Source organism: Oncorhynchus tshawytscha, linkage group LG25 (assembly GCF_018296145.1).
Source record: "Oncorhynchus tshawytscha isolate Ot180627B linkage group LG25, Otsh_v2.0, whole genome shotgun sequence".
NCBI lineage: Eukaryota > Metazoa > Chordata > Actinopteri > Salmoniformes > Salmonidae > Oncorhynchus > Oncorhynchus tshawytscha.
In genome coordinates this window covers 45699802-45725896 of record NC_056453.1, presented here as the reverse complement: position 1 = coordinate 45725896, position 26095 = coordinate 45699802, and the positions used below count along the sequence as shown (strand labels likewise).

The following is a 26095-nucleotide window of genomic DNA, read 5'->3' as shown; positions in this document are numbered from 1 at the left end:
TGGTCTGTTCTACTAGTATTGATCTGGTCTGTTCTACTAGTATTGATCTGGTCTGTTCTACTATATTGATCTGGTCTGTTCTACTAGTATTGATCTGGTCTGTTCTACTAGTATTGATCTGGTCTGTTCTACTAGTATTGATCTGGTCTGTTCTACTATATTGATCTGGTCTGTTCTACTAGTATTGATCTGGTCTGTTCTACTATCATTGATCTGGTCTGTTCTACTAGTATTGATCTGGTCTGTTCTACTATCATTGATCTGGTCTGTTCTACTAGTATTGATCTGGTCTGTTCTACTAGTATTGATCTGGTCTGTTCTACTAGTATTGATCTGGTCTGTTCTACTCATTGATCTGGTCTGTTCTACTCATTGATCTGGTCTGTTCTACTAGTATTGATCTGGTCTGTTCTACTAGTATTGATCTGGTCTGTTCTACTAGTATTGATCTGGTCTGTTCTACTAGTATTGATCTGGTCTGTTCTACTAGTATTGATCTGGTCTGTTCTACTAGTATTGATCTGGTCTGTTCTACTAGTATTGATCTGGTCTGTTCTACTAGTATTGATCTGGTCTGTTCTACTAGTATTGATCTGGTCTGTTCTACTAGTATTGATCTGGTCTGTTCTACTAGTATTGATCTGGTCTGGTTGTTCTACTAGTATTGATCTGGTCTGTTCTACTAGTATTGATCTGGTCTGTTCTACTATCATTGATCTGGTCTGTTCTACTATCATTGATCTGGTCTGTTCTACTATCATTGATCTGTTCTACTATCATTGATCTGTTCTACTATCATTGATCTGTTCTACTAGTATTGATCTGGTCTGTTCTACTAGTATTGATCTGGTCTGTTCTACTATCATTGATCTGGTCTGTTCTACTAGTATTGATCTGGTCCGTTCTACTATCATTTATCTGGTCTGTTCTACTATCATTGATCTGGTCTGTTCTACTAGTATTGATCTAGTCTGTTCTACTAGTATTGATCTGGTCTGTTCTACTAGTATTGATCTGGTCTGTTCTACTAGTATTGATCTGGTCTGTTCTACTAGTATTGATCTGGTCTGTTCTACTAGTATTGATCTGGTCTGTTCTACTAGTATTGATCTGGTCTGTTCTACTAGTATTGATCTGGTCTGTTCTACTAGTATTGATCTGGTCTGTTCTACTAGTATTGATCTGGTCTGTTCTACTAGTATTGATCTGGTCTGTTCTACTATCATTGATCTGGTCTGTTCTACTATCATTGATCTGGTCTGTTCTACTAGTATTGATCTGGTCTGTTCTACTAGTATTGATCTGGTCTGTTCTACTAGTATTGATCTGGTCTGTTCTACTAGTATTGATCTGGTCTGTTCTACTAGTATTGATCTGGTCTGTTCTACTATCATTGATCTGGTCTGTTCTACTATCATTGATCTGGTCTGTTCTACTATCATTGATCTGGTCTGTTCTACTATCATTGATCTGGTCTGTTCTACTATCATTGATCTGGTCTGTTCTATCATTGATCTGGTCTGTTCTATAGTATTGGTCTGGTCTGTTCTATCATTGATCTGGTCTGTTCTACTAGTATTGATCTGGTCTGTTCTACTAGTATTGATCTGGTCTGTTCTACTAGTATTGATCTGGTCTGTTCTACTACTATTGATCTGGTCTGTTCTACGAGTATTGATCTGGTCTGTTCTAAGAGTATTGATCTGGTCTGTTCTAAGAGTATTGATCTGGTCTGTCCTAAGAGTATTGATCTGGTCTGCTCTACTAGTATTGATCTGGTCTGTTCTATCATTGATCTGGTCTGTTCTACTAGTATTGATCTGGTCTGTTCTACGAGTATTGATCTGGTCTGCTCTACTAGTATTGATCTGGTCTGCTCTACTAGTATTGATCTGGTCTGTTCTACTAGTATTGATCTGGTCTGTTCTACTATCATTGATCTGGTCTGTTCTACTAGTATTGATCTGGTCTGTTCTACTAGTCATTGATCTGGTCTGTTCTACTTCTGATCTGGTCTGTTCTACTAGTATTGATCTGGTCTGTTCTACTATATTGATCTGGTCTGTTCTACTATCATTGATCTGGTCTGTTCTACTATCATTGATCTGGTCTGTTCTACTATCATTGATCTGGTCTGTTCTACTATCATTGATCTGGTCTGTTCTACTATATTGATCTGGTCTGTTCTACTATCATTGATCTGGTCTGTTCTACTCATTGATCTGGTCTGTTCTACTAGTTGATCTGGTCTGTTCTACTAGTATTGATCTGGTCTGTTCTACTAGTATTGATCTGGTCTGTTCTACTAGTATTGATCTGGTCTGTTCTACTAGTATTGATCTGGTCTGGTCTGTTCTACTAGTATTGATCTGGTCTGTTCTACTAGTATTGATCTGGTCTGGTCTGATTCTACTAGTATTGATCTGGTCTGTTCTACTAGTATTGATCTGGTCTGTTCTACTATCATTGATCTGGTCTGTTCTACTATCATTGATCTGGTCTGTTCTACTAGTATTGATCTGGTCTGTTCTACTAGTATTGATCTGGTCTGTTCTACTAGTATTGATCTGGTCTGTTCTACTAGTATTGATCTGGTCTGTTCTACTATCATTGATCTGGTCTGTTCTACTATCATTGATCTGGTCTGTTCTACTAGTATTGATCTGGTCTGTTCTACTAGTATTGATCTGGTCTGTTCTACTATCATTGATCTGGTCTGTTCTACTAGTATTGATCTGGTGTATTCTACTAGTATTGATCTCGTCTGTTCTACTAGTATTGATCTGGTCTGTTCTACTATCATTGATCTGGTCTGTTCTACTAGTATTGATCTGGTCTGTTCTACTATCATTGATCTGGTCTGTTCTACTAGTATTGATCTGGTCTGTTCTACTAGTATTGATCTGGTCTGTTCTACTATCATTGATCTGGTCTGTTCTACTAGTATTGATCTGGTCTGTTCTACTAGTAGTATTGATCTGGTCTGTTCTACTATCATTGATCTGGTCTGTATTGATCTGGTCTGTTCTACTAGTATTGATCTGGTCTGTTCTACTATCATTGATCTGGTCTGTTCTACTAGTATTGATCTGGTCTGTTCTACTAGTATTGATCTGGTCTGTTCTATCATTGATCTGGTCTGTTCTACTATCATTGATCTGGTCTGTTCTACTATCATTGATCTGGTCTGTTCTACTAGTATTGATCTGGTCTGTTCTACTAGTATTGATCTGGTCTGTTCTACTAGTATTGATCTGGTCTGTTCTACTAGTATTGATCTGGTCTGTTCTACTAGTATTGATCTGGTCTGTTCTACTAGTATTGATCTGGTCTGTTCTACTAGTATTGATCTGGTCTGTTCTACTAGTATTGATCTGGTCTGTTCTACTAGTATTGATCTGGTACTGGTCTGTTCTACTAGTATTGATCTGGTCTGTTCTACTAGTATTGATCTGGTCTGTTCTACTATCATTGATCTGGTCTGTTCTACTAGTATTGATCTGGTCTGTTCTACTAGTATTGATCTGGTCTGTTCTACTAGTATTGATCTGGTCTGTTCTACTATCATTGATCTGGTCTGTTCTACTAGTATTGATCTGGTCTGTTCTACTAGTATTGATCTGGTCTGTTCTACTAGTATTGATCTGGTCTGTTCTACTAGTATTGATCTGGTCTGTTCTACTAGTATTGATCTGGTCTGTTCTACTAGTATTGATCTGGTCTGTTCTACTAGTATTGATCTGGTCTGTTCTACTATCATTGATCTGGTCTGTTCTACTATCATTGATCTGGTCTGTTCTACTACTATTGATCTGGTCTGTTCTACTACTATTGATCTGGTCTGTTCTACTACTATTGATCTGGTCTGTTCTACTTGTATTGATCTGGTGTGTTCTACTAGTATTGATCTGGTCTGTTCTACTATCATTGATCTGGTACTGGTCTGTTCTACTAGTATTGATCTGGTCTGTTCTACTAGTATTGATCTGGTCTGTTCTACTAGTATTGATGTGGTCTGTTCTACTATCATTGATGTGGTCTGTTCTACTAGTATATATATCTGGTCTGTTCTACTAGTATTGATCTGGTCTGTTCTACTATCATTGATCTGGTCTGTTCTACTATCATTGATCTGGTCTGTTCTACTATCATTGATCTGGTCTGTTCTATCATTGATCTGGTCTGTTCTATCATTGATCTGGTCTGTTCTATCATTGATCTGGTCTGTTCTATCATTGATCTGGTCTGTTCTACTAGTATTGATCTGGTCTGTTCTACGAGTATTGATCTGGTCTGCTCTACTAGTATTGATCTGGTCTGCTCTACTAGTATTGATCTGGTCTGCTCTACTAGTATTGATCTGGTCTGTTCTACTAGTATTGATCTGGTCTGTTCTACTAGTATTGATCTGGTCTGTTCTACTAGTATTGATCTGGTCTGTTCTACTAGTATTGATCTGGTCTGTTCTACTAGTATTGATCTGGTCTGGTCTGATCTACTAGTATTGATCTGGTCTGGTCTGATCTACTAGTATTGATCTGGTCTGTTCTACTAGTATTGATCTGGTCTGTTCTACTATCATTGATCTGGTCTGTTCTACTAGTATTGATCTGGTCTGTTCTACTATCATTGATCTGGTCTGTTCTACTACTATTGATCTGGTCTGTTCTACTATCATTGATCTGGTCTGTTCTACTAGTATTGATCTGGTCTGTTCTACTAGTATTGATCTGGTCTGTTCTACTATCATTGATCTGGTCTGTTCTACTACTATTGATCTGGTCTGTTCTACTGTCATTGATCTGGTCTGTTCTACTATCATTGATCTGGTCTGTTCTACTAGTATTGATCTGGTCTGTTCTACTATCATTGATCTGGTCTGTTCTACTAGTATTGATCTGGTCTGTTCTACTAGTATTGATCTGGTCTGTTCTACTAGTATTGATCTGGTCTGTTCTACTAGTATTGATCTGGTCTGTTCTACTAGTATTGATCTGGTACTGGTCTGTTCTACTATCATTGATCTGGTCTGTTCTACTAGTATTGATCTGGTCTGTTCTACTAGTATTGATCTGGTCTGTTCTACTACTATTGATCTGGTCTGTTCTACTAGTATTGATCTGGTCTGTTCTACTATCATTGATCTGGTCTGTTCTACTACTATTGATCTGGTCTGCTCTACTAGTATTGATCTGGTCTGTTCTACTATCATTGATTTGGTACTGGTCTGTTCTACTAGTATTGATCTGGTCTGTTCTACTAGTATTGATCTGGTCTGTTCTACTATCATTGATCTGGTCTGTTCTACTATCATTGATCTGGTACTGGTCTGTTCTACTATCATTGATCTGGTCTGTTCTATCATTGATCTGGTCTGTTCTACATTGATCTGGTCTGTTCTACTATCATTGATCTGGTCTGTTCTATCATTGATCTGGTCTGTTCTACTATCATTGATCTGGTCTGTTCTACTAGTATTGATCTGGTCTGTTCTACTAGTATTGATCTGGTCTGTTCTACTAGTATTGATCTGGTCTGTTCTACTAGTATTGATCTGGTCTGTTCTACTAGTATTGATCTGGTCTGTTCTACTAGTATTGATCTGGTCTGTTCTACTAGTATTGATCTGGTCTGTTCTACTAGTATTGATCTGGTCTGTTCTACTATCATTGATCTGGTCTGTTCTACTATATTGATCTGGTCTGTTCTACTAGTATTGATCTGGTCTGTTCTACTACCATTGATCTGGTCTGTTCTACTACTATTGATCTGGTCTGTTCTGGTATTGATCTGGTCTGTTCTACTATCATTGATCTGGTCTGTTCTACTAGTATTGATCTGGTCTGTTCTACTATCATTGATCTGGTCTGTTCTACTATCACTAGTATTGATCTGGTCTGTTCTACTACTATTGATCTGGTCTGTTCTACTACTATTGATCTGGTCTGTTCTACTATCATTGATCTGGTCTGTTCTACTATATTGATCTAGTCTGTTCTACTAGTATTGATCTGGCCTGTTCTACTAGTATTGATCTGGTACTCGTCTGTTCTACTATCATTGATCTGGTCTGTTCTACTAGTATTGATCTGGTCTGTTCTACTATCATTGATCTGGTCTGTTCTACTAGTATTGATCTGGTCTGTTCTACTAGTATTGATCTGGTCTGTTCTACTAGTATTGATCTGGTCTGTTCTACTAGTATTGATCTGGTCTGTTCTACTAGTATTGATCTGGTCTGTTCTACTATCATTGATCTGGTCTGTTCTACTAGTATTGATCTGGTCTGTTCTACTAGTATTGATCTGGTCTGTTCTACTAGTATTGATCTGGTCTGTTCTACTAGTATTGATCTGGTCTGTTCTACTATCATTGATCTGGTCTGTTCTACTACTATTGATCTGGTCTGTTATACTACTATTGATCTGGTCTGTTCTACTATCATTGATCTGGTCTGTTCTACTACTATTGATCTGGTCTGTTCTACCTGTATTGATCTGGTGTGTTCTACTAGTATTGATCTGGTCTGTTCTACTATCATTGATCTGGTACTGGTCTGTTCTACTAGTATTGATCTGGTCTGTTCTACTAGTATTGATCTGGTCTGTTCTACTAGTATTGATTGATCTGGTCTGTTCTACTAGTATTGATCTGGTCTGTTCTACTAGTATTGATCTGGTCTGTTCTACTAGTATTGATCTGGTCTGTTCTACTAGTATTGATCTGGTCTGTTCTACTAGTATTGATCTGGTCTGTTCTACTAGTATTGATCTGGTCTGTTCTACTAGTATTGATCTGGTCTGTTCTACTAGTATTGATCTGGTCTGTTCTATCATTGATCTGGTCTGTTCTACTATCATTGATCTGGTCTGTTCTACTATCATTGATCTGGTCTGTTCTACTAGTATTGATCTGGTCTGTTCTATTAGTATTGATCTGGTCTGTTCTAGCAGTATTGATCTGGTCTGTTCTAGCAGTATTGATCTGGTCTGTTCTAGCTTCATTGATCTGGTCTGTTCTACTAGTATTGATCTGGTCTGTTCTACTATCATTGATCTGGTCTGTTCTACTAGTATTGATCTGGTCTGTTCTACTATCATTGATCTGGTCTGTTCTACTAGTATTGGTACTGGTCTGTTCTACTATATTGATCTGGTCTGTTCTACTAGTATTGATCTGGTCTGTTCTACTAGTATTGATCTGGTCTGTTCTACTAGTATTGATCTGGTCTGTTCTACTAGTATTGATCTGGTCTGTTCTACTAGTATTGATCTGGTCTGTTCTACTAGTATTGATCTGGTCTGTTCTACTAGTATTGATCTGGTCTGTTCTACTAGTATTGATCTGGTCTGTTCTACTATCATTGATCTGGTCTGTTCTACTAGTATTGATCTGGTCTGTTCTACTAGTATTGATCTGGTCTGTTCTACTAGTATTGATCTGGTCTGTTCTACTAGTATTGATCTGGTCTGTTCTACTAGTATTGATCTGGTCTGTTCTACTAGTATTGATCTGGTCTGTTCTACTAGTATTGATCTGGTCTGTTCTACTAGTATTGATCTGGTCTGTTCTACGAGTAGTATTGATCTGGTCTGTCTTCTACTAGTATTGATCTGGTCTGTTCTACTAGTATTGATCTGGTCTGTTCTACTAGTATTGATCTGGTCTGTTCTACTAGTATTGATCTGGTCTGTTCTACTAGTATTGATCTGGTCTGTCTCTATCATTGATCTGGTCTGTTCTACTAGTATTGATCTGGTCTGTTCTACTAGTATTGATCTGGTCTGTTCTACTAGTATTGATCTGGTCTGTTCTACTAGTATTGATCTGGTCTGTTCTACTAGTATTGATCTGGTCTGTTCTACTATATTGATCTGGTCTGTTCTACTAGTATTGATCTGGTCTGTTCTACTAGTATTGATCTCATTGATCTGGTCTGTTCTACTAGTATTGATCTGGTACTGGTCTGTTCTACTATATTGATCTGGTCTGATCTTCTGTTCTACTAGTATTGATCTGGTCTGTTCTACTAGTATTGATCTGGTCTGTTCTACTAGTATTGATCTGGTCTGTTCTGTATTGATCTGGTCTGTTCTACTAGTATTGATCTGGTCTGTTCTACTAGTATTGATCTGGTCTGTTCTACTAGTATTGATCTGGTCTGTTCTACTAGTATTGATCTGGTCTGTTCTACTAGTATTGATCTGGTCTGTTCTACTAGTATTGATCTGGTACTGGTCTGTTCTACTATCATTGATCTGGTCTGTTCTACTATCATTGATCTGGTCTGTTCTACTACTATTGATCTGGTCTGTTCTACTACTATTGATCTGGTCTGTTCTACTATCATTGATCTGGTCTGTTCTACTAGTATTGATCTGGTCTGTTCTACTTGTATTGATCTGGTCTGTTCTACCTGTATTGATCTGGTCTGTTCTACCTGTATTGATCTGGTCTGTTCTACCTGTATTGATCTGATCTGTTCGACTACTATTGATCTGGTCTGTTCTACTAGTATTGATCTGGTCTGTTCTACTCTATCTGGTCTGTTCTAGTATTGATCTGGTCTGTTCTACTAGTATTGATCTGGTCTGTTCTACTATATTGATCTGGTCTGTTCTAATAGTATTGATCTGGTCTGTTCTACTAGTATTGATCTGGTCTGTTCTACTAGTATTGATCTGGTCTGTTCTACTAGTATTGATCTGGTCTGTTCTACTAGTATTGATCTGGTCTGTTCTGCTAGTATTGATCTGGTCTGTTCTACTAGTATTGATCTGGTCTGTTCTACTAGTATTGATCTGGTCTGTTCGACTACTATTGATCTGGTCTGTTCTACTATCATTGATCTGGTCTGTTCTACTATCATTGATCTGGTCTGTTCTACTATCATTGATCTGGTCTGTTCTACTAGTATTGATCTGGTCTGTTCTACTAGTATTGATCTGGTCTGTTCTACTAGTATTGATCTGGTCTGTTCTACTATCATTGATCTGGTCTGTTCTACTATCATTGATCTGGTCTGTTCTACTATCATTGATCTGGTCTGTTCTACTAGTATTGATCTGGTCTGTTCTACTAGTATTGATCTGGTCTGTTCTACTATCATTGATCTGGTCTGTTCTACTAGTATTGTTCTGGTACTGGTCTGTTCTACTATCATTGATCTGGTCTGTTCTACTAGTATTGATCTGGTCTGTTCTACTAGTATTGATCTGGTCTGTTCTACTATCATTGATCTGGTCTGTTCTACTATCATTGATCTGGTCTGTTCTACTATCATTGATCTGGTCTGTTCTACTACTATTGATCTGGTCTGTTCTACTATCATTGATCTGGTCTGTTCTACTACTATTGATCTGGTCTGTTCTACTACTATTGATCTGGTCTGTTCTACTACTATTGATCTGGTCTGTTCTACTATCATTGATCTGGTCTGTTCTACTATCATTGATCTGGTCTGTTCTACTAGTATTGATCTGGTCTGTTCTACTAGTATTGATCTGGTCTGTTCTACTAGTATTGATCTGGTCTGTTCTACTACTATTGATCTGGTCTGTTCTACTATCATTGATCTGGTCTGTTCTACTATCATTGATCTGGTCTGTTCTACTATCATTGATCTGGTCTGTTCTACTATCATTGATCTGGTCTGTTCTACTAGTATTGATCTGGTCTGTTCTACTATCATTGATCTGGTCTGTTCTACTAGTATTGTTCTGGTACTGGTCTGTTCTACTATCATTGATCTGGTCTGTTCTACTAGTATTGAGCTGGTCTGTTCTACTAGTATTGATCTGGTCTGTTCTACTATCATTGATCTGGTCTGTTCTACTATCATTGATCTGGTCTGTTCTACTATCATTGATCTGGTCTGTTCTACTATTGATCTGGTCTGTTCTACTAGTATTGATCTGGTCTGTTCTACTAGTATTGATCTGGTCTGTTCTACTAGTATTGATCTGGTCTGTTCTACTAGTATTGATCTGGTCTGTTCTACTGTATTGATCTGGTCTGTTCTACTAGTATTGATCTGGTCTGTTCTACTAGTAATGATCTGGTCTGTTCTACTAGTATTGATCTGGTCTGTTCTACTAGTATTGATCTGGTCTGTTCTACTAGTATTGATCTGGTCTGTTCTACTACTATTGATCTGGTCTGTTCTACTAGTATTGATCTGGTCTGTTCTACTAGTATTGATCTGGTCTGTTCTACTATCATTGATCTGGTCTGTTCTACTATCATTGATCTGGTCTGTTCTACTAGTATTGATCTGGTACTGGTCTGTTCTACTATCATTGATCTGGTCTGTTCTACTAGTATTGATCTGGTCTGTTCTACTAGTATTGATCTGGTCTGTTCTACTAGTATTGATCTGGTCTGTTCTACTAGTATTGATCTGGTCTGTTCTACTAGTATTGATCTGGTCTGTTCTACTAGTATTGATCTGGTCTGTTCTACTAGTATTGATCTGGTCTGTTCTACTAGTATTGATCTGGTCTGTTCTACTAGTATTGATCTGGTCTGTTCTACTAGTATTGATCTGGTCTGTTCTACTACTATTGATCTGGTCTGTTCTACTACTATTGATCTGGTCTGTTCTACTAGTATTGATCTGGTCTGTTCTACTAGTATTGATCTGGTCTGTTCTACTAGTATTGATCTGGTCTGTTCTACTAGTATTGATCTGGTCTGTTCTACTAGTATTGATCTGGTCTGTTCTACTAGTATTGATCTGGTCTGTTCTACTATCATTGATCTGGTCTGTTCTACTACTATTGATCTGGTCTGTTCTACTACTATTGATCTGGTCTGTTCTACTATCATTGATCTGGTCTGTTCTACTAGTATTGATCTGGTACTGGTCTGTTCTACTATCATTGATCTGGTCTGTTCTACTAGTATTGATCTGGTCTGTTCTACTAGTATTGATCTGGTCTGTTCTACTATCATTGATTTGGTACTGGTCTGTTCTACTAGTATTGATCTGGTCTGTTCTACTAGTATTGATCTGGTCTGTTCTACTATCATTGATCTGGTCTGTTCTACTAGTATTGATCTGGTGTATTCTACTAGTATTGATCTCGTCTGTTCTACTAGTATTGATCTGGTCTGTTCTACTATCATTGATCTGGTCTGTTCTACTAGTATTGATCTGGTCTGTTCTACTATCATTGATCTGGTCTTCTACTATATTGATCTGGTCTGTTCTACTAGTATTGATCTGGTCTGTTCTACTAGTATTGATCTGGTCTGTTCTACTATCATTGATCTGGTCTGTTCTACTAGTATTGATCTGGTCTGTTCTACTATCATTGATCTGGTCTGTTCTACTAGTATTGATCTGGTACTGGTCTGTTCTACTATATTGATCTGGTCTGTTCTACTAGTATTGATCTGGTCTGTTCTACTATCATTGATCTGGTCTGTTCTACTATCATTGATCTGGTCTGTTCTACTATCATTGATCTGGTCTGTTCTACTACTATTGATCTGGTCTGTTCTACTACTATTGATCTGGTCTGTTCTACTGTCATTGATCTGGTCTGTTCTACTAGTCATTGATCTGGTCTGTTCTACTAGCATTGATCTGGTCTGTTCTACTAGTATTGATCTGGTCTGTTCTACTGTCATTGATCTGGTCTGTTCTACTGTCATTGATCTGGTCTGTTCTACTAGTATTGATCTGGTCTGTTCTACTATCATTGATCTGGTCTGTTCTACTAGTATTGATCTGGTCTGTTCTACTAGTATTGATCTGGTCTGTTCTACTATCATTGATCTGTGGGTCTGTTCTACTATCATTGATCTGGTCTGTTCTACTACTATTGATCTGGTCTGTTCGACTGTCATTGATCTGGTCTGTTCTACTGTCATTGATCTGGTCTGTTCTACTAGTATTGATCTGGTCTGTTCTACTAGTATTGATCTGGTCTGTTCTACTAGTATTGATCTGGTCTGTTCTACTAGTATTGATCTGGTCTGTTCTACTAGTATTGATCTGGTCTGTTCTACTAGTATTGATCTGGTCTGTTCTACTACTATTGATCTGGTCTGTTCTACTACTATTGATCTGGTCTGTTCTACTACTATTGATCTGGTCTGTTCTACTATCATTGATCTGGTCTGTTCTACTAGTATTGATCTGGTCTGTTCTACTATCATTGATCTGGTCTGTTCTACTACTATTGATCTGGTCTGTTCTACTACTATTGATCTGGTCTGTTCTACTGTCATTGATCTGGTCTGTTCTACTATCATTGATCTGGTCTGTTCTACTAGTATTGATCTGGTCTGTTCTACTATCATTGATCTGGTCTGTTCTACTAGTATTGATCTGGTCTGTTCTACTATCATTGATCTGGTCTGTTCTACTAGTATTGTTCTGGTACTGGTCTGTTCTACTATCATTGATCTGGTCTGTTCTACTAGTATTGATCTGGTCTGTTCTACTAGTATTGATCTGGTCTGTTCTACTATCATTGATCTGGTCTGTTCTACTATCATTGATCTGGTCTGTTCTACTAGTATTGATCTGGTCTGTTCTACTATCATTGATCTGGTCTGTTCTACTAGTATTGTTCTGGTACTGGTCTGTTCTACTATCATTGATCTGGTCTGTTCTACTAGTATTGATCTGGTCTGTTCTACTAGTATTGATCTGGTCTGTTCTACTAGTATTGATCTGGTCTGTTCTACTATCATTGATCTGGTCTGTTCTACTAGTATTGATCTGGTCTGTTCTACTAGTATTGATCTGGTCTGTTCTACTATCATTGATCTGGTCTGTTCTACTATCATTGATCTGGTCTGTTCTACTACTATTGATCTGGTCTGTTCTACTATCATTGATCTGGTCTGTTCTACTACTATTGATCTGGTCTGTTCTACTACTATTGATCTGGTCTGTTCTACTACTATTGATCTGGTCTGTTCTACTGTCATTGATCTGGTCTGTTCTACTATCATTGATCTGGTCTGTTCTACTAGTATTGATCTGGTCTGTTCTACTAGTATTGATCTGGTCTGTTCTACTAGTATTGATCTGGTCTGTTCTACTAGTATTGATCTGGTACTGGTCTGTTCTACTATCATTGATCTGGTCTGTTCTACTAGTATTGATCTGGTCTGTTCTACTAGTATTGATCTGGTCTGTTCTACTAGTATTGATCTGGTCTGTTCTACTAGTATTGATCTGGTCTGTTCTACTAGTATTGATCTGGTCTGTTCTACTAGTATTGATCTGGTCTGTTCTACTAGTATGGTCTGATCTGGTCTGATCTACTAGTATTGATCTGGTCTGTTCTACTAGTATTGATCTGGTCTGTTCTACTAGTATTGATCTGGTCTGTTCTACTATCATTGATCTGGTCTGTTCTACTATCATTGATCTGGTCTGTTCTACTAGTATTGATCTGGTCTGTTCTACTAGTATTGATCTGGTCTGTTCTACTATCATTGATCTGGTCTGTTCTACTATCATTGATCTGGTCTGTTCTACTACTATTGATCTGGTCTGTTCTACTAGTATTGATCTGGTCTGTTCTACTAGTATTGATCTGGTCTGTTCTACTAGTATTGATCTGGTCTGTTCTACTAGTATTGATCTGGTCTGTTCTACTAGTATTGATCTGGTCTGTTCTACTAGTATTGATCTGGTCTGTTCTACTAGTATTGATCTGGTCTGTTCTACTAGTATTGATCTGGTCTGTTCTACTAGTATTGATCTGGTCTGTTCTACTAGTATTGATCTGGTCTGTTCTACTAGTATTGATCTGGTCTGTTCTACTAGTATTGATCTGGTCTGTTCTACTAGTATTGATCTGGTCTGTTCTACTATCATTGATCTGGTCTGTTCTACTAGTATTGATCTGGTCTGTTCTACTATCATTGATCTGGTCTGTTCTACTAGTATTGATCTGGTCTGTTCTACTAGTATTGATCTGGTCTGTTCTACTATCATTGATCTGGTCTGTTCTACTAGTATTGATCTGGTCTGTTCTACTAGTATTGATCTGGTCTGTTCTACTATCATTGATCTGGTCTGTTCTACTAGTATTGATCTGGTCTGTTCTACTATCATTGATCTGGTCTGTTCTACTAGTATTGATCTGGTCTGTTCTACTATCATTGATCTGGTCTGTTCTACTAGTATTGATCTGGTCTGTTCTACTAGTATTGATCTGGTCTGTTCTACTATCATTGATCTGGTCTGTTCTACTATCATTGATCTGGTCTGTTCTACTAGTATTGATCTGGTCTGTTCTACTATCATTGATCTGGTCTGTTCTACTAGTATTGTTCTGGTACTGGTCTGTTCTACTATCATTGATCTGGTCTGTTCTACTAGTATTGATCTGGTCTGTTCTACTAGTATTGATCTGGTCTGTTCTACTAGTATTGATCTGGTCTGTTCTACTAGTATTGATCTGGTCTGTTCTACTAGTATTGATCTGGTCTGTTCTACTAGTATTGATCTGGTCTGTTCTCTACCATTGATCTGGTCTGTTCTACTATTGATCTGGTCTGTTCTACTACCATTGATCTGGTCTGTTCTACTAGTATTGATCTGGTCTGTTCTCTACTATTAGCTATCTGATTCTGGTCTGTTCTCTACTATTGATCTGGTCTGTTAGTATTGATCTGGTCTGTTCTACTATCATTGATCTGGTCTGTTCTACTAGTATTGATCTGGTCTGTTCTACTAGTATTGATCTGGTCTGTTCTACTAGTATTGATCTGGTCTGTTCTACTGTTCTACTGGTAGTATTGATCTGGTCTGGTCTGTTCTACTATCATTGATCTGGTCTGTTCTACTAGTATTGATCTGGTCTGTTCTACTAGTATTGATCTGGTCTGTTCTACTAGTAGTATTGAGTAGTATTGATCTGGTCTGTTCTACTATATTGATCTGGTCTGTTCTACTACTATTGATCTGGTCTGTTCTACTACTATTGATCTGGTCTGTTCTACTACTATTGATCTGGTCTGTTCTACCTGTATTGATCTGGTGTGTTCTACTAGTATTGATCTGGTCTGTTCTACTATCATTGATCTGGTACTGGTCTGTTCTACTAGTATTGATCTGGTCTGTTCTACTAGTATTGATCTGGTCTGTTCTACTAGTATTGATCTGGTCTGTTCTACTAGTATTGATCTGGTCTGTTCTACTATCATTGATCTGGTCTGTTCTACTAGTATTGATCTGGTCTGTTCTACTAGTATTGATCTGGTACTGGTCTGTTCTTCCATCATTGATCTGGTCTGATCTACTATCATTGATCTGGTCTGTTCTACTAGTAATGATCTGGTCTGTTCTACTAGTATTGATCTGGTCTGTTCTACTATCATTGATCTGGTCTGTTCTACTAGTATTGATCTGGTCTGTTCTACTAGTATTGATCTGGTCTGTTCTACTAGTATTGATCTGGTCTGTTCTACTAGTATTGATCTGGTCTGTTCTACTAGTATTGATCTGGTCTGTTCTACTAGTATTGATCTGGTCTGTTCTACTATCATTGATCTGGTCTGTTCTACTACTATTGATCTGGTCTGTTCTACTAGTATTGATCTGGTCTGTTCTACTAGTATTGATCTGGTCTGTTCTACTAGTATTGATCTGGTCTGTTCTACTAGTATTGATCTGGTCTGTTCTACTAGTATTGATCTGGTCTGTTCTACTAGTATTGATCTGGTCTGTTCTACTAGTATTGATCTGGTCTGTTCTACTAGTATTGATCTGGTACTGGTCTGTTCTACTATCATTGATCTGGTCTGTTCTACTATCATTGATCTGGTCTGTTCTACTAGTATTGATCTGGTCTGTTCTACTAGTATTGATCTGGTCTGTTCTACTAGTATTGATCTGGTCTGTTCTACTAGTATTGATCTGGTACTGGTCTGTTCTACTAGTATTGATCTGGTTTGTTCTACTATCATTGATATGTTCTGTTCTACTAGTATTGATCTGGTCTGTTCTACTATCATTAGTTCTACTAGTATTGATCTGGTCTGTTCTACTAGTATTGATCTGGTCTGTTCTACTAGTAGTATTGATCTGGTCTGTTCTACTAGTAGTATTGATCTGGTCTGTTCTACTAGTAGTATTGATCTGGTCTGTTCTACTAGTAGTATTGATCTGGTCTGTTCTACTAGTAGTATTGATCTGGTCTGTTCTACTACTAGTATTGATCTGGTCTGTTCTACTAGTATTGATCTGGTCTGTTCACCTAGTATTGATCTGGTCTGTTCTACTAGTATTGATCTGGTCTGTTCTACTAGTATTGATCTGGTCTAGTATGATCTGGTCTGGTCTGTTCTACTAGTATTGATCTGGTCTGTTCTACTAGTATTGATCTGGTCTGTTCTACTAGTATTGATCTGGTCTGTTCTACTAGTATTGATCTGGTCTGTTCTACTAGTATTGATCTGGTCTGTTCTACTAGTATTGATCTGGTCTGTTCTACTAGTATTGATCTGGTCTGTTCTACTAGTATTGATCTGGTCTGTTCTACTAGTATTGATCTGGTCTGTTCTACTAGTATTGATCTGGGTCTGTTCTACTAGTATTGATCTGGTCTGTTCTACTAGTATTGATCTGGTCTGTTCTACTAGTATTGATCTGGTCTGTTCTACTGTATTGATCTGGTCTGTTCTACTTGTATTGATCTGGTCTGTTCTACTTGTATTGATCTGGTCTGTTCTACTAGCATTGATCTGGTCTGTTCTACTAGTATTGATCTGGTCTGTTCTACTTGTATTGATCTGGTCTGTTCTACTAGTATTGATCTGGTCTGTTCTACTAGTATTGATCTGGTCTGTTCTACTGTCATTGATCTGGTCTGTTCTACTATCATTGATCTGGTCTGTTCTACTATCATTGATCTGGTCTGTTCTACTAGTATTGATCTGGTCTGTTCTACTATCATTGATCTGGTCTGTTCTACTAGTATTGATCTGGCCTGTTCTACTAGTATTGATCTGGTACCTGGCAAACTAAATCTGTCCCTAAATCTATCCCAGTTTCTATTACAGAGGCACCTGACAACCTAAATCTGTCCCAGTTCCTATTACACAGAGACACCTGCCAACCCAAATCTGTCCCAGTTCCTATTACACAGAGGAACCTGGCAACCCAAATCTGTCCCAGTTCCTATTACACAGAGGAACCTGGCAACCTTAAATCTGTCCCAGGTCCTAATATACAAACCTGACAACCTAAATCTGTCCCAGTTCCTAATATACAAACCTGACAACCTAAATCTGTCCCAGTTCCTATTACACAGAGACACCTGGCAAACTAAATCTGTCCCAGTTCCTATTACACAGAGGAACCTGGAAACCCAAATCTGTCCCAGTTCCTATTACACAGAGGAACCTGGCAACCCAAATATGTCCCAGTTCCTAATACACAAACCTGGCAACCCAAATATGTCCCAGTTCCTAATACACAAACCTGGCAAGCCAAATCTGTCCCAGGTCCTAATACACAAACCTGGCAACCCAAATCTGTCCCAGGTCCTAATATACAAACCTGGCAACCCAAATCTGTCCCAGTTCCTAATATACAAACCTGGCAACCCAAATCTGTCCCAGTTCCTAATACAGAAACCTGGCAACCCAAATCTGTCCCAGTTCCTAATACAGAAACCTGGCAACCCAAATCTGTCCCAGTTCCTAATACACACACCTGGCAACCCAAATCGGTCCGAGCATCAGTTCCAGCTACGCAGCAGCAGCTGATAGCTTCCCCTGATCTAGACTCTAGCTGCTACAGTCAATGACAGCAGCTTCCACTTCCTTTCAGAATAATCATCTGTTCTCTCATCCCATCCTGCCGTCATCAGCACTACCCGTCCCCTCCCTGCTAGCTGCTCTGACCACAGCTGATAAAGGCCCTCAACAGCCATTTCATGTCACAGTAAATAGGTCTTCCGCTTGTACTGGGCTGGGTCCAGGCCAATATTGTTCAGTTGTGTTGTTAGGAGAGACATATATTTAACCTAAATATTGGAATATCCACTCGAGAAGGAAGGCTGAGGACGGGTTCAGTGGGCATCCTGGGATGTGTTCAGTGGGCATGAAATGGAAAACATTCTGAAATAGAAAATTGCTGGTCACACAGACTGTTTGTGTTGTGTCAGCTAACCCATGTGCATGTTTCAATGGGGCAGAGGTCTCTGTGTTGATGTGATTCAGGATGGCCAGATAGCTACCAACAATGACACAAAGCTGCCTTGTGAGGAATCCTAGGTGGCTCATTTCAGCGAGTTCTATCTGATTCTTGATACCATCTCTTGTTTTTTGAGGTGTTTGTGACTGATATTGCTAAAATCTACTAGCTAGCCAACCAACAACTGTAACGATGTAACTGAGACCACAAGGGCTCATTGTGCACATCTATTTAGGTTTTCAATAAACATTGGAGAGTAAATATAGTTAAAGTTGTCAACCATCTAAACCAACCTGTCTGTATGATTTAAATATCATAACTAAAACCATGTCCATCGTGACCAGGAATGAGGTTGACCTGTTGTGGTTGTTAGAAGCTTTGAGTGTTTATCATCTTCTTCTTCTTCAGTTTAACACTCCCTGAGTAGGCTGTCCACTGACCAGCCCTCCCCTCTCTCCATCTGTGTGGGCTGGTTCGTGAGGTCTGTTCAAGCCACAATCACAATGCTCTTAGCCATGGGCTAAGGGAGCATTTAGTCTGGGCTAAGATAGTGTTCTGAAGAGGGATAGCACCAACCTTAGCCCATGGCTAGCTGGCCCTGTTCTGGAGCAGGGTTAGCACTGCATTTCAGGGCTAGCCAATCACAGTTCAATTGTTGCCTAATTTATATATTATACTCTGGGAAAGTGACCGTTGGTTTCAGTTAACCCTGCTAGTGTGAACACAGGCTAAGCTAGCCTGAGGCTAATAAGAATGCAGTGTGAAAAGCTTAACCATCTCACCAGTCAGACACCACTCTCCCTGGCAGGGAGGGCAGAGACATTTACTGGACTTTCTGTTCTGCAGAAAGACAGCGTGCAGTTTCTCAGTTTGAGCTTTTTCACCTTTCAGATGTAATGGAATATTTCAAAGCCTAATATAATAATAATTCATGCCATTGAGCAGACACTTTGAATTCAAAGTGACCATTTCTCCATTATGACTCTGAATTGAATCCTAGCAGAAGAGACCAAGTGTGTATCTTTCTTCACTATTTCCAACAACTCTACAGGTTCATGTTACACATCAACACAATGCAAATAAGTGTTTCATAATGCAGCACGTCAGATGACTCACAATTTTCCATCCTTGAAGGAGCGGATGAAGATGCTGTCTTTCTTTATGATGGCCTCTTCATGGCAGTCTGGGGTGATGACCTGGTGGGGGGGGAGAGTGAGTATGACTGCTCAGACAAGGCACAGAGCAAAGTGAGTTTGGATGACAGAACAACCCCTCCACCACAAACCCCTCCACCACAAACCCCTCCACCACAAACCCCTCCAATATGCAGGGAATATATGTAGGGAATATGGTGCCATAGGGCTCTGGTCAAAAGTAGTGCACCATATAGGGAATATGTGACATAGTGACCTATGGAAAACTAAGGTGACAAAACAAGTCTGGAAAACCCTGATAACTGACTCTCACTTCAGAGTGTGTTGCATTGACACACAAACACAGTAAGCTGAGCAGTGTTGTGCCTTTACCTTGAAACAATCAACCATATGAATCCATTCTTTTTAGTGGATCAGCAATTTGAGCGGCTGTGACATGACATGTAACTGATCATAAAAACATCCCCTTGGGAGAAGACACACTAAGCAGTCAGAGGTAATAACATCCCCTTGGGAGAAGACACACTAAGCAGTCAGAGGTAATAACATCCCATTGGGAGAAGACACACTAAGCAGTCAGAGAAGACACACTAAGCAGTCAGAGGTAATATCATCCCCTTGGGAGAAGACACACTAAGCAGTCAGAGGTAATAACATCCCCTTGGGAGAAGACACACTAAGCAGTCAGAGGTAATAACATCCCCTTGGGAGAAGACACACTAAGCAGTCAGAGGTAATAACATCCCCTTGGGAGAAGACACACAAAGCAGTCAGAGGTAATAACATCCCCTTGGGAGAAGACACACAAAGCAGTCAGAGGTAATAACATCCCCTTGGGAGAAGACACACTAAGCAGTCAGAGGTAATAACATCCCCTTGGGAGAAGACACACTAAGCAGTCAGAGGTAATAACATCCCCTTGGGAGAAGACACACTAAGCAGTCAGAGGTAATAACATCCCCTTGGGAGAAGACACACTAAGCAGCTGATATGGCAGTAACCAGAGGATCTGTTTATTATCCTTTATTAACTTTATTATGAACATCCATCAAATCCTTAATTACAGCAGCACCAGCCCCCCCCCCCCTCCCTCCCTCCCTCACTGTGATGGTGAAGAAGTTAGCATACGGGAGGGGGCACGTGGTAGCGGGCACGTGGTAGTGGGCACGTGGTAGTGGGCACGTGGTAGGGGGCACGTGGTAGGGGGCACGTGGTAGGGGGCATGCCGAAAGGCACCGTCTCCAACCCAAATTTTGAAAGGCCCTCCTCTTGGCAGCAGATAAATGTTTACTGTTTTAAGGCTTATTTCCAGCAACTCAGCACATGGAACAGAGACAACACTGTTTTAAGACTCCTTCCCATACATTTTGCCATGGGGCAGAGACAACACTGTTTTAAGGCTTATTTCCAGCAACTCAGCACATGGGACAGAGACAACACTGTTTTAAGGCTCCTTCCCATACATTTTGCCATTGGGCAGAGACAACACTGTTTTAAGGATCCTTCCCATACATTTTGCCATGGGACAGAGACAACACTGTTTTAAGGATCCTTCCCATACATTTTGCCATGGGACAGAGACAACACTGTTTTAAGGATCCTTCCCATACATTTTGCCATGGGACAGAGACAACACTGTTTTAAGGATCCTTCCCATACATTTTGCCATGGGACGGAGACAACACTGTTTTAAGGATCCTTCCCATACATTTTGCCTTGGGACAGAGACAACACTGTTTTAAGGATCCTTCCCATACATTTTGCCATGGGACAGAGACAACACTGTTTTAAGGATCCTTCCCATACATTTTGCCATGGGACAGAGACAACACTGTTTTAAGGATCCTTCCCATACATTTTGCCATGGGACAGAGACAACACTGTTTTAAGGATCCTTCCCATACATTTTGCCTTGGGACAGAGACAACACTGTTTTAAGGCTCCTTCCCATACATTTTGCCATCCGAGTGACTCAAACATAATAAAATCAATGGCAATGCATTTTTATTTTTTTTATTTTAGATTCTCCCTGACTGTACCATCTTTTTATTTGTGATTGTTAGTTCTGAACTATACTCTAATTTAACAATTTCAATCTCCATTATGTTTTCTACATACTTTATATTATGTATACACACTAGTCAAACGTTTGGACATACCTACTCATTCCAGGGTTTTCTTTATTTGTACTATCTTCTACATTGTAGAATAATAGTGATAATAATAATATAATAATATAATAATATAAAATAATATAATAATAATAGTGAAGACATCAACACTATGAAATAACATGTATAGAATCATGTAATAACCAAAAAAAAGTGCAAAACAAATCTAAATAGATTCTATATTTCAGATACTTCAAAGTAGCCACCCTTTGCCTAGATGGCAGCTTTGCACACTCTTGGCATCCTCTCAACCAGCTTCACCTGGAATGTTTTTCCAACAGTCTTGAAGGAGTTCCCACATATGCTGAGCACTTGTTGGCTGCTTGTCCTTCACTCCGCGGTCCAACTCATCCCAAACCAATTGGGTTGAGGTTGGGTGATTGTGGAGGCCAGGTCATCTGATGCAGCACTCCATCACTCTCCCTTCTTGGTCAAATAACCCTTACGCAGCCTGGAGGTGTGTTGGGTCATTGTCCTGCTGAAAAACAAATAAATAGTCTCACTAAGTGCAAACCAGATGGGATGGCGTATCGCTGCAGAATGCTGTGGTAGCCATGCTGGTTAAGCGTGACTTGAATTCTAAATAAATCACTGACAGTGCCACCAGCAAAGCACCCCCACAACATCACACCTCCTCCTCCATGCTTCACGGTGGGAACCATCTGTTCACTTACTCTGCGTCTCACAAATATATGGAGATGGATCCAAAAAATCTCAAATTGGGACTCATCAGACCAAAGGTTTCCACTGGTCTAATGTCCATTTCTCGTGTTTCTTGGCCCAAGCAAGTCTCTTCTTCTTATTGGTGTCCTTTAGTAATGGTTTCTTTGCAGCAAGTCGACCATGAAGGCCTGATTCACGCAGTCTCCTCTAAACAGTTGATGTTGAGATGTGTCTGTTTCTTGAACTCTGTGAAGCCTTTATTTGGGCTGCAATTTCTGAGGCTGGTAACTCTAATGAACTTATCCTCTGCAGCAGAGCTACCTCTGGGTCTTCCTTTCCTGTGGCGGTCCTCATGAGAGCCAGTTTCATCATAGCGCTTGATGGTTTTTGTGACTGCACTTGAAGAAACTTTAAAAATTCTTGAGATTTTCCTTATTGACTGACCTTCATATCTTAAAATAATGGACTGTCATTTCTCTTTTCTTATTTGAGCTGTTCTTGCCATAATATGGTCTTGGTCCTTTACCAAATAGGGCCATCTTCTGGACACCACCCCTACCTTGTCACAACACAACTGATTGGCGCAAATGCATTAAGGAAAGAAATTCCACAAATTAACTTTTAAGAAAGTACACCTGTTAATTGAATGCATTCCAGGTGACTACCTCATGAAGCTGGTTGACAGAATGCCAAGTGGACAAAGCTGTCAAGGCAAAAGGTGGCTACTTTGAAGAATCTCAAAAATAAAATACATTTTGATATGTTTAGCACTTTTTTGGTTACTACATGATTCCATGTGTTATTTCATAGATTTGATGTTTTCACTTTCATTCTACAATGTAGAAAAAAGTAAAAAATTAAGAAAAACACCTGAATGTGTGTCCAAACTTTTGACTGGTAATGTATATTTATATTTTTTGGGACAGGCGATTTAGCAGTTATGGCAACACAGACAGAGAGACAAGGTGATCTCACCAGTGCAGGGCAGGTTACCTTGCTGTGTTCTTCCTGTCGCCAGTAGAGGCAGAGCCCCCCTCCACACCACCTTCTCTAACAAACATCACCTTCCAAAAACACACACACCAGTGCAGGGCAGGGTACCACTCTGTGGTCTTGTTCTTCCAGTCTCCAGTAGAGGGAGAACCCCCTCAACACACACCACCTTCCCAGACAGAGACAGACAGACTGACTCACCAAGGCAGGGTACCACTCTGTGGTCTTGTTCTTCCAGTCTCCAGAAGAGGCAGAACCCCCTCAACACACACCACCTTCCCAAACAGCTCTTCATTCTGTCTCCGTCACTCTCCTCCTCTTCACTGGACGATGAAGATGGCTCCTCCTCCTGACTGTTAAAGGGAATCAAGAAGCTTTCAAATCCAGCACACAGAGACATTTAGCACTAGAAGAAATTAAAATGAAATTTAAAAATGAAATTGCACAGATTAACAAAACAAACAGCCCCAGTCTTAACTACATTTAAACTAATGAGTGTATGTAGACCTATCTCAGTCTTAAATACATTTAAACTAATGAGTGTAGGTAGACCTCTCTCAGTCTTAACTACACTGAACACAACACGCAACAAGATTTGACTGAGTTACAGTTCATAGAAGTAAATCAGTCAATTGAAATAAATTCATTGGGACCAATAAGGATTTCCCATGACAGGGCAGGGGTACAGCCATGACTGGGCAGGGGTACAGCCATGACAGGGCAGTGGTACAGCCATGACAGGGCAGGGGTACAGCCATGACAGGGCAGGGGTACAGCCATGACAGGGCAGGGGTACAGCCATGACAGGGCAGGGGTACAGCCATGACAGGGCAGGGGTACAGCCATGACAGGGCAGGGGTACAGCCATGACAGGGCAGTATATATGGCCACTACACCTGACAGTATATATGATAACTACAGATTACAGTATATATGGTCACTACACCTGACAGTATATATGGCCACTACAGATTACAGTATATATGGCCACTACAGATTACAGTATATATGATAACTACAGATTACAGTATATGGTCACTACACCTGACAGTATATGGCCACTACACCTGACAGTATATATGGCCAATACACCTGACAGTATATATGGCCAATACACCTGACAGTATATATGGCCAATACACCTGACAGTATATATGGTCACTACAGATTACAGTATATATGGTCACTACACCTGACAGTATATATGGTAACTACAGATTACAGTATATATGGCCACTACAGATTACAGTATATATGGCCACTACACCTGACAGTATATATGGTCACTACAGATTACAGTATATATGGTCACTACCCTGACAGTATATGGTCACTACACCTGACAGTATATATGGCCACTACAGATTACAGTATATATGGTCACTACCCTGACAGTATATATGGTCACTACACCTGACAGTATATATGGCCACTACAGATTACAGTATATATGGCCACTACAGATTACAGTATATATGGTCACTACAGATTACAGTATATATGGCCACTACAGATTACAGTATATATGGCCACTACACCTGACAGTATATATGGCCACTACAGATTACAGTATATATGGCCACTACAGATTACAGTATATATGGCCACTACAGATTAAGGTATATATGGTCACTACACCTGACAGTATATATGGCCACTACAGATTACAGTATATATGATAACTACAGATTACAGTATATATGGCCACTACAGATTACAGTATATGGTCACTACCCTGACAGTATATATGGCCACTACAGATTACAGTATATATGGTCACTACACCTGACAGTATATATGGTCACTACACCTGACAGTATATATGACCACTACAGATTACAGTATATATGGTCACTACACCTGACAGTATATATGGTCACTACAGATTACAGTATATATGGCCACTACACCTGACAGTATATATGGCCACTACAGATTACAGTATATATGGTCACTACACCTGACAGTATATATGGTCACTACACCTGACAGTATATATGGTCAATTCAGATTACAGTATATATGGCCACTACAGATTACAGTATATATGGCCACTACACCTGACAGTATATATGGCCACTACAGATTACAGTATATATGGTCACTACAGATTACAGTATATATGGTCACTACACCTGACAGTATATATGGTCAATTCAGATTACAGTATATATGGCCACTACAGATTACAGTATATATGGTCACTACACCTGACAGTATATATGGCCAATACAGATTACAGTATATATGGTCACTACACCTGACAGTATATTAGGCCACTACAGATTACAGTATATATGGCCACTACAGATTACAGTATATATGGCCACTACACCTGACAGTATATTAGGCCACTACAGATTACAGTATATATGGCCACTACAGATTACAGTATATATGGTCACTACACCTGACAGTATATATGGTCACTACAGATTACAGTATATATGGCCACTACACCTGACAGTATATTAGGCCACTACAGATTACAGTATATATGGCCACTACACCTGACAGTATATATGGCCACTACACCTGACAGTATATATGGCCACTACAGATTACAGTATATATGGTCACTACACCTGACAGTATATATGGCCACTACAGATTACAGTATATATGGCCACTACCCTGACAGTATATATGGCCACTACAGATTACAGTATATATGATAACTACAGATTACAGTATATGGTCACTACCCTGACAGTATATATGGTCACTACACCTGACAGTATATATGGTCACTACACCTGACAGTATATATGGCCACTACACCTGACAGTATATATGGCCAATACACCTGACAGTATATATGGCCAATACACCTGACAGTATATATGGTCACTACAGATTACAGTATATATGGTCACTACCCTGACAGTATATGGTCACTACACCTGACAGTATATATGGCCACTACAGATTACAGTATATAT

At 39.4% G+C, this 26095-nt stretch overlaps 1 protein-coding gene across 1 annotated transcript in view; it reads right to left on the bottom strand.

Annotated features, from left to right (window-relative positions):
- Nucleotides 1-26095, bottom strand: part of LOC112239891 (AT-rich interactive domain-containing protein 4B-like) — a 180945-nt gene that overhangs the window by 114792 nt on the left and 40058 nt on the right. The window contains 4 exon segments of the mRNA XM_042305847.1: nucleotides 19289-19378; nucleotides 20325-20356; nucleotides 23411-23457; nucleotides 23460-23506. Coding sequence (XP_042161781.1) covers nucleotides 19289-19378; nucleotides 20325-20356; nucleotides 23411-23457; nucleotides 23460-23506 — 216 coding nt within the window.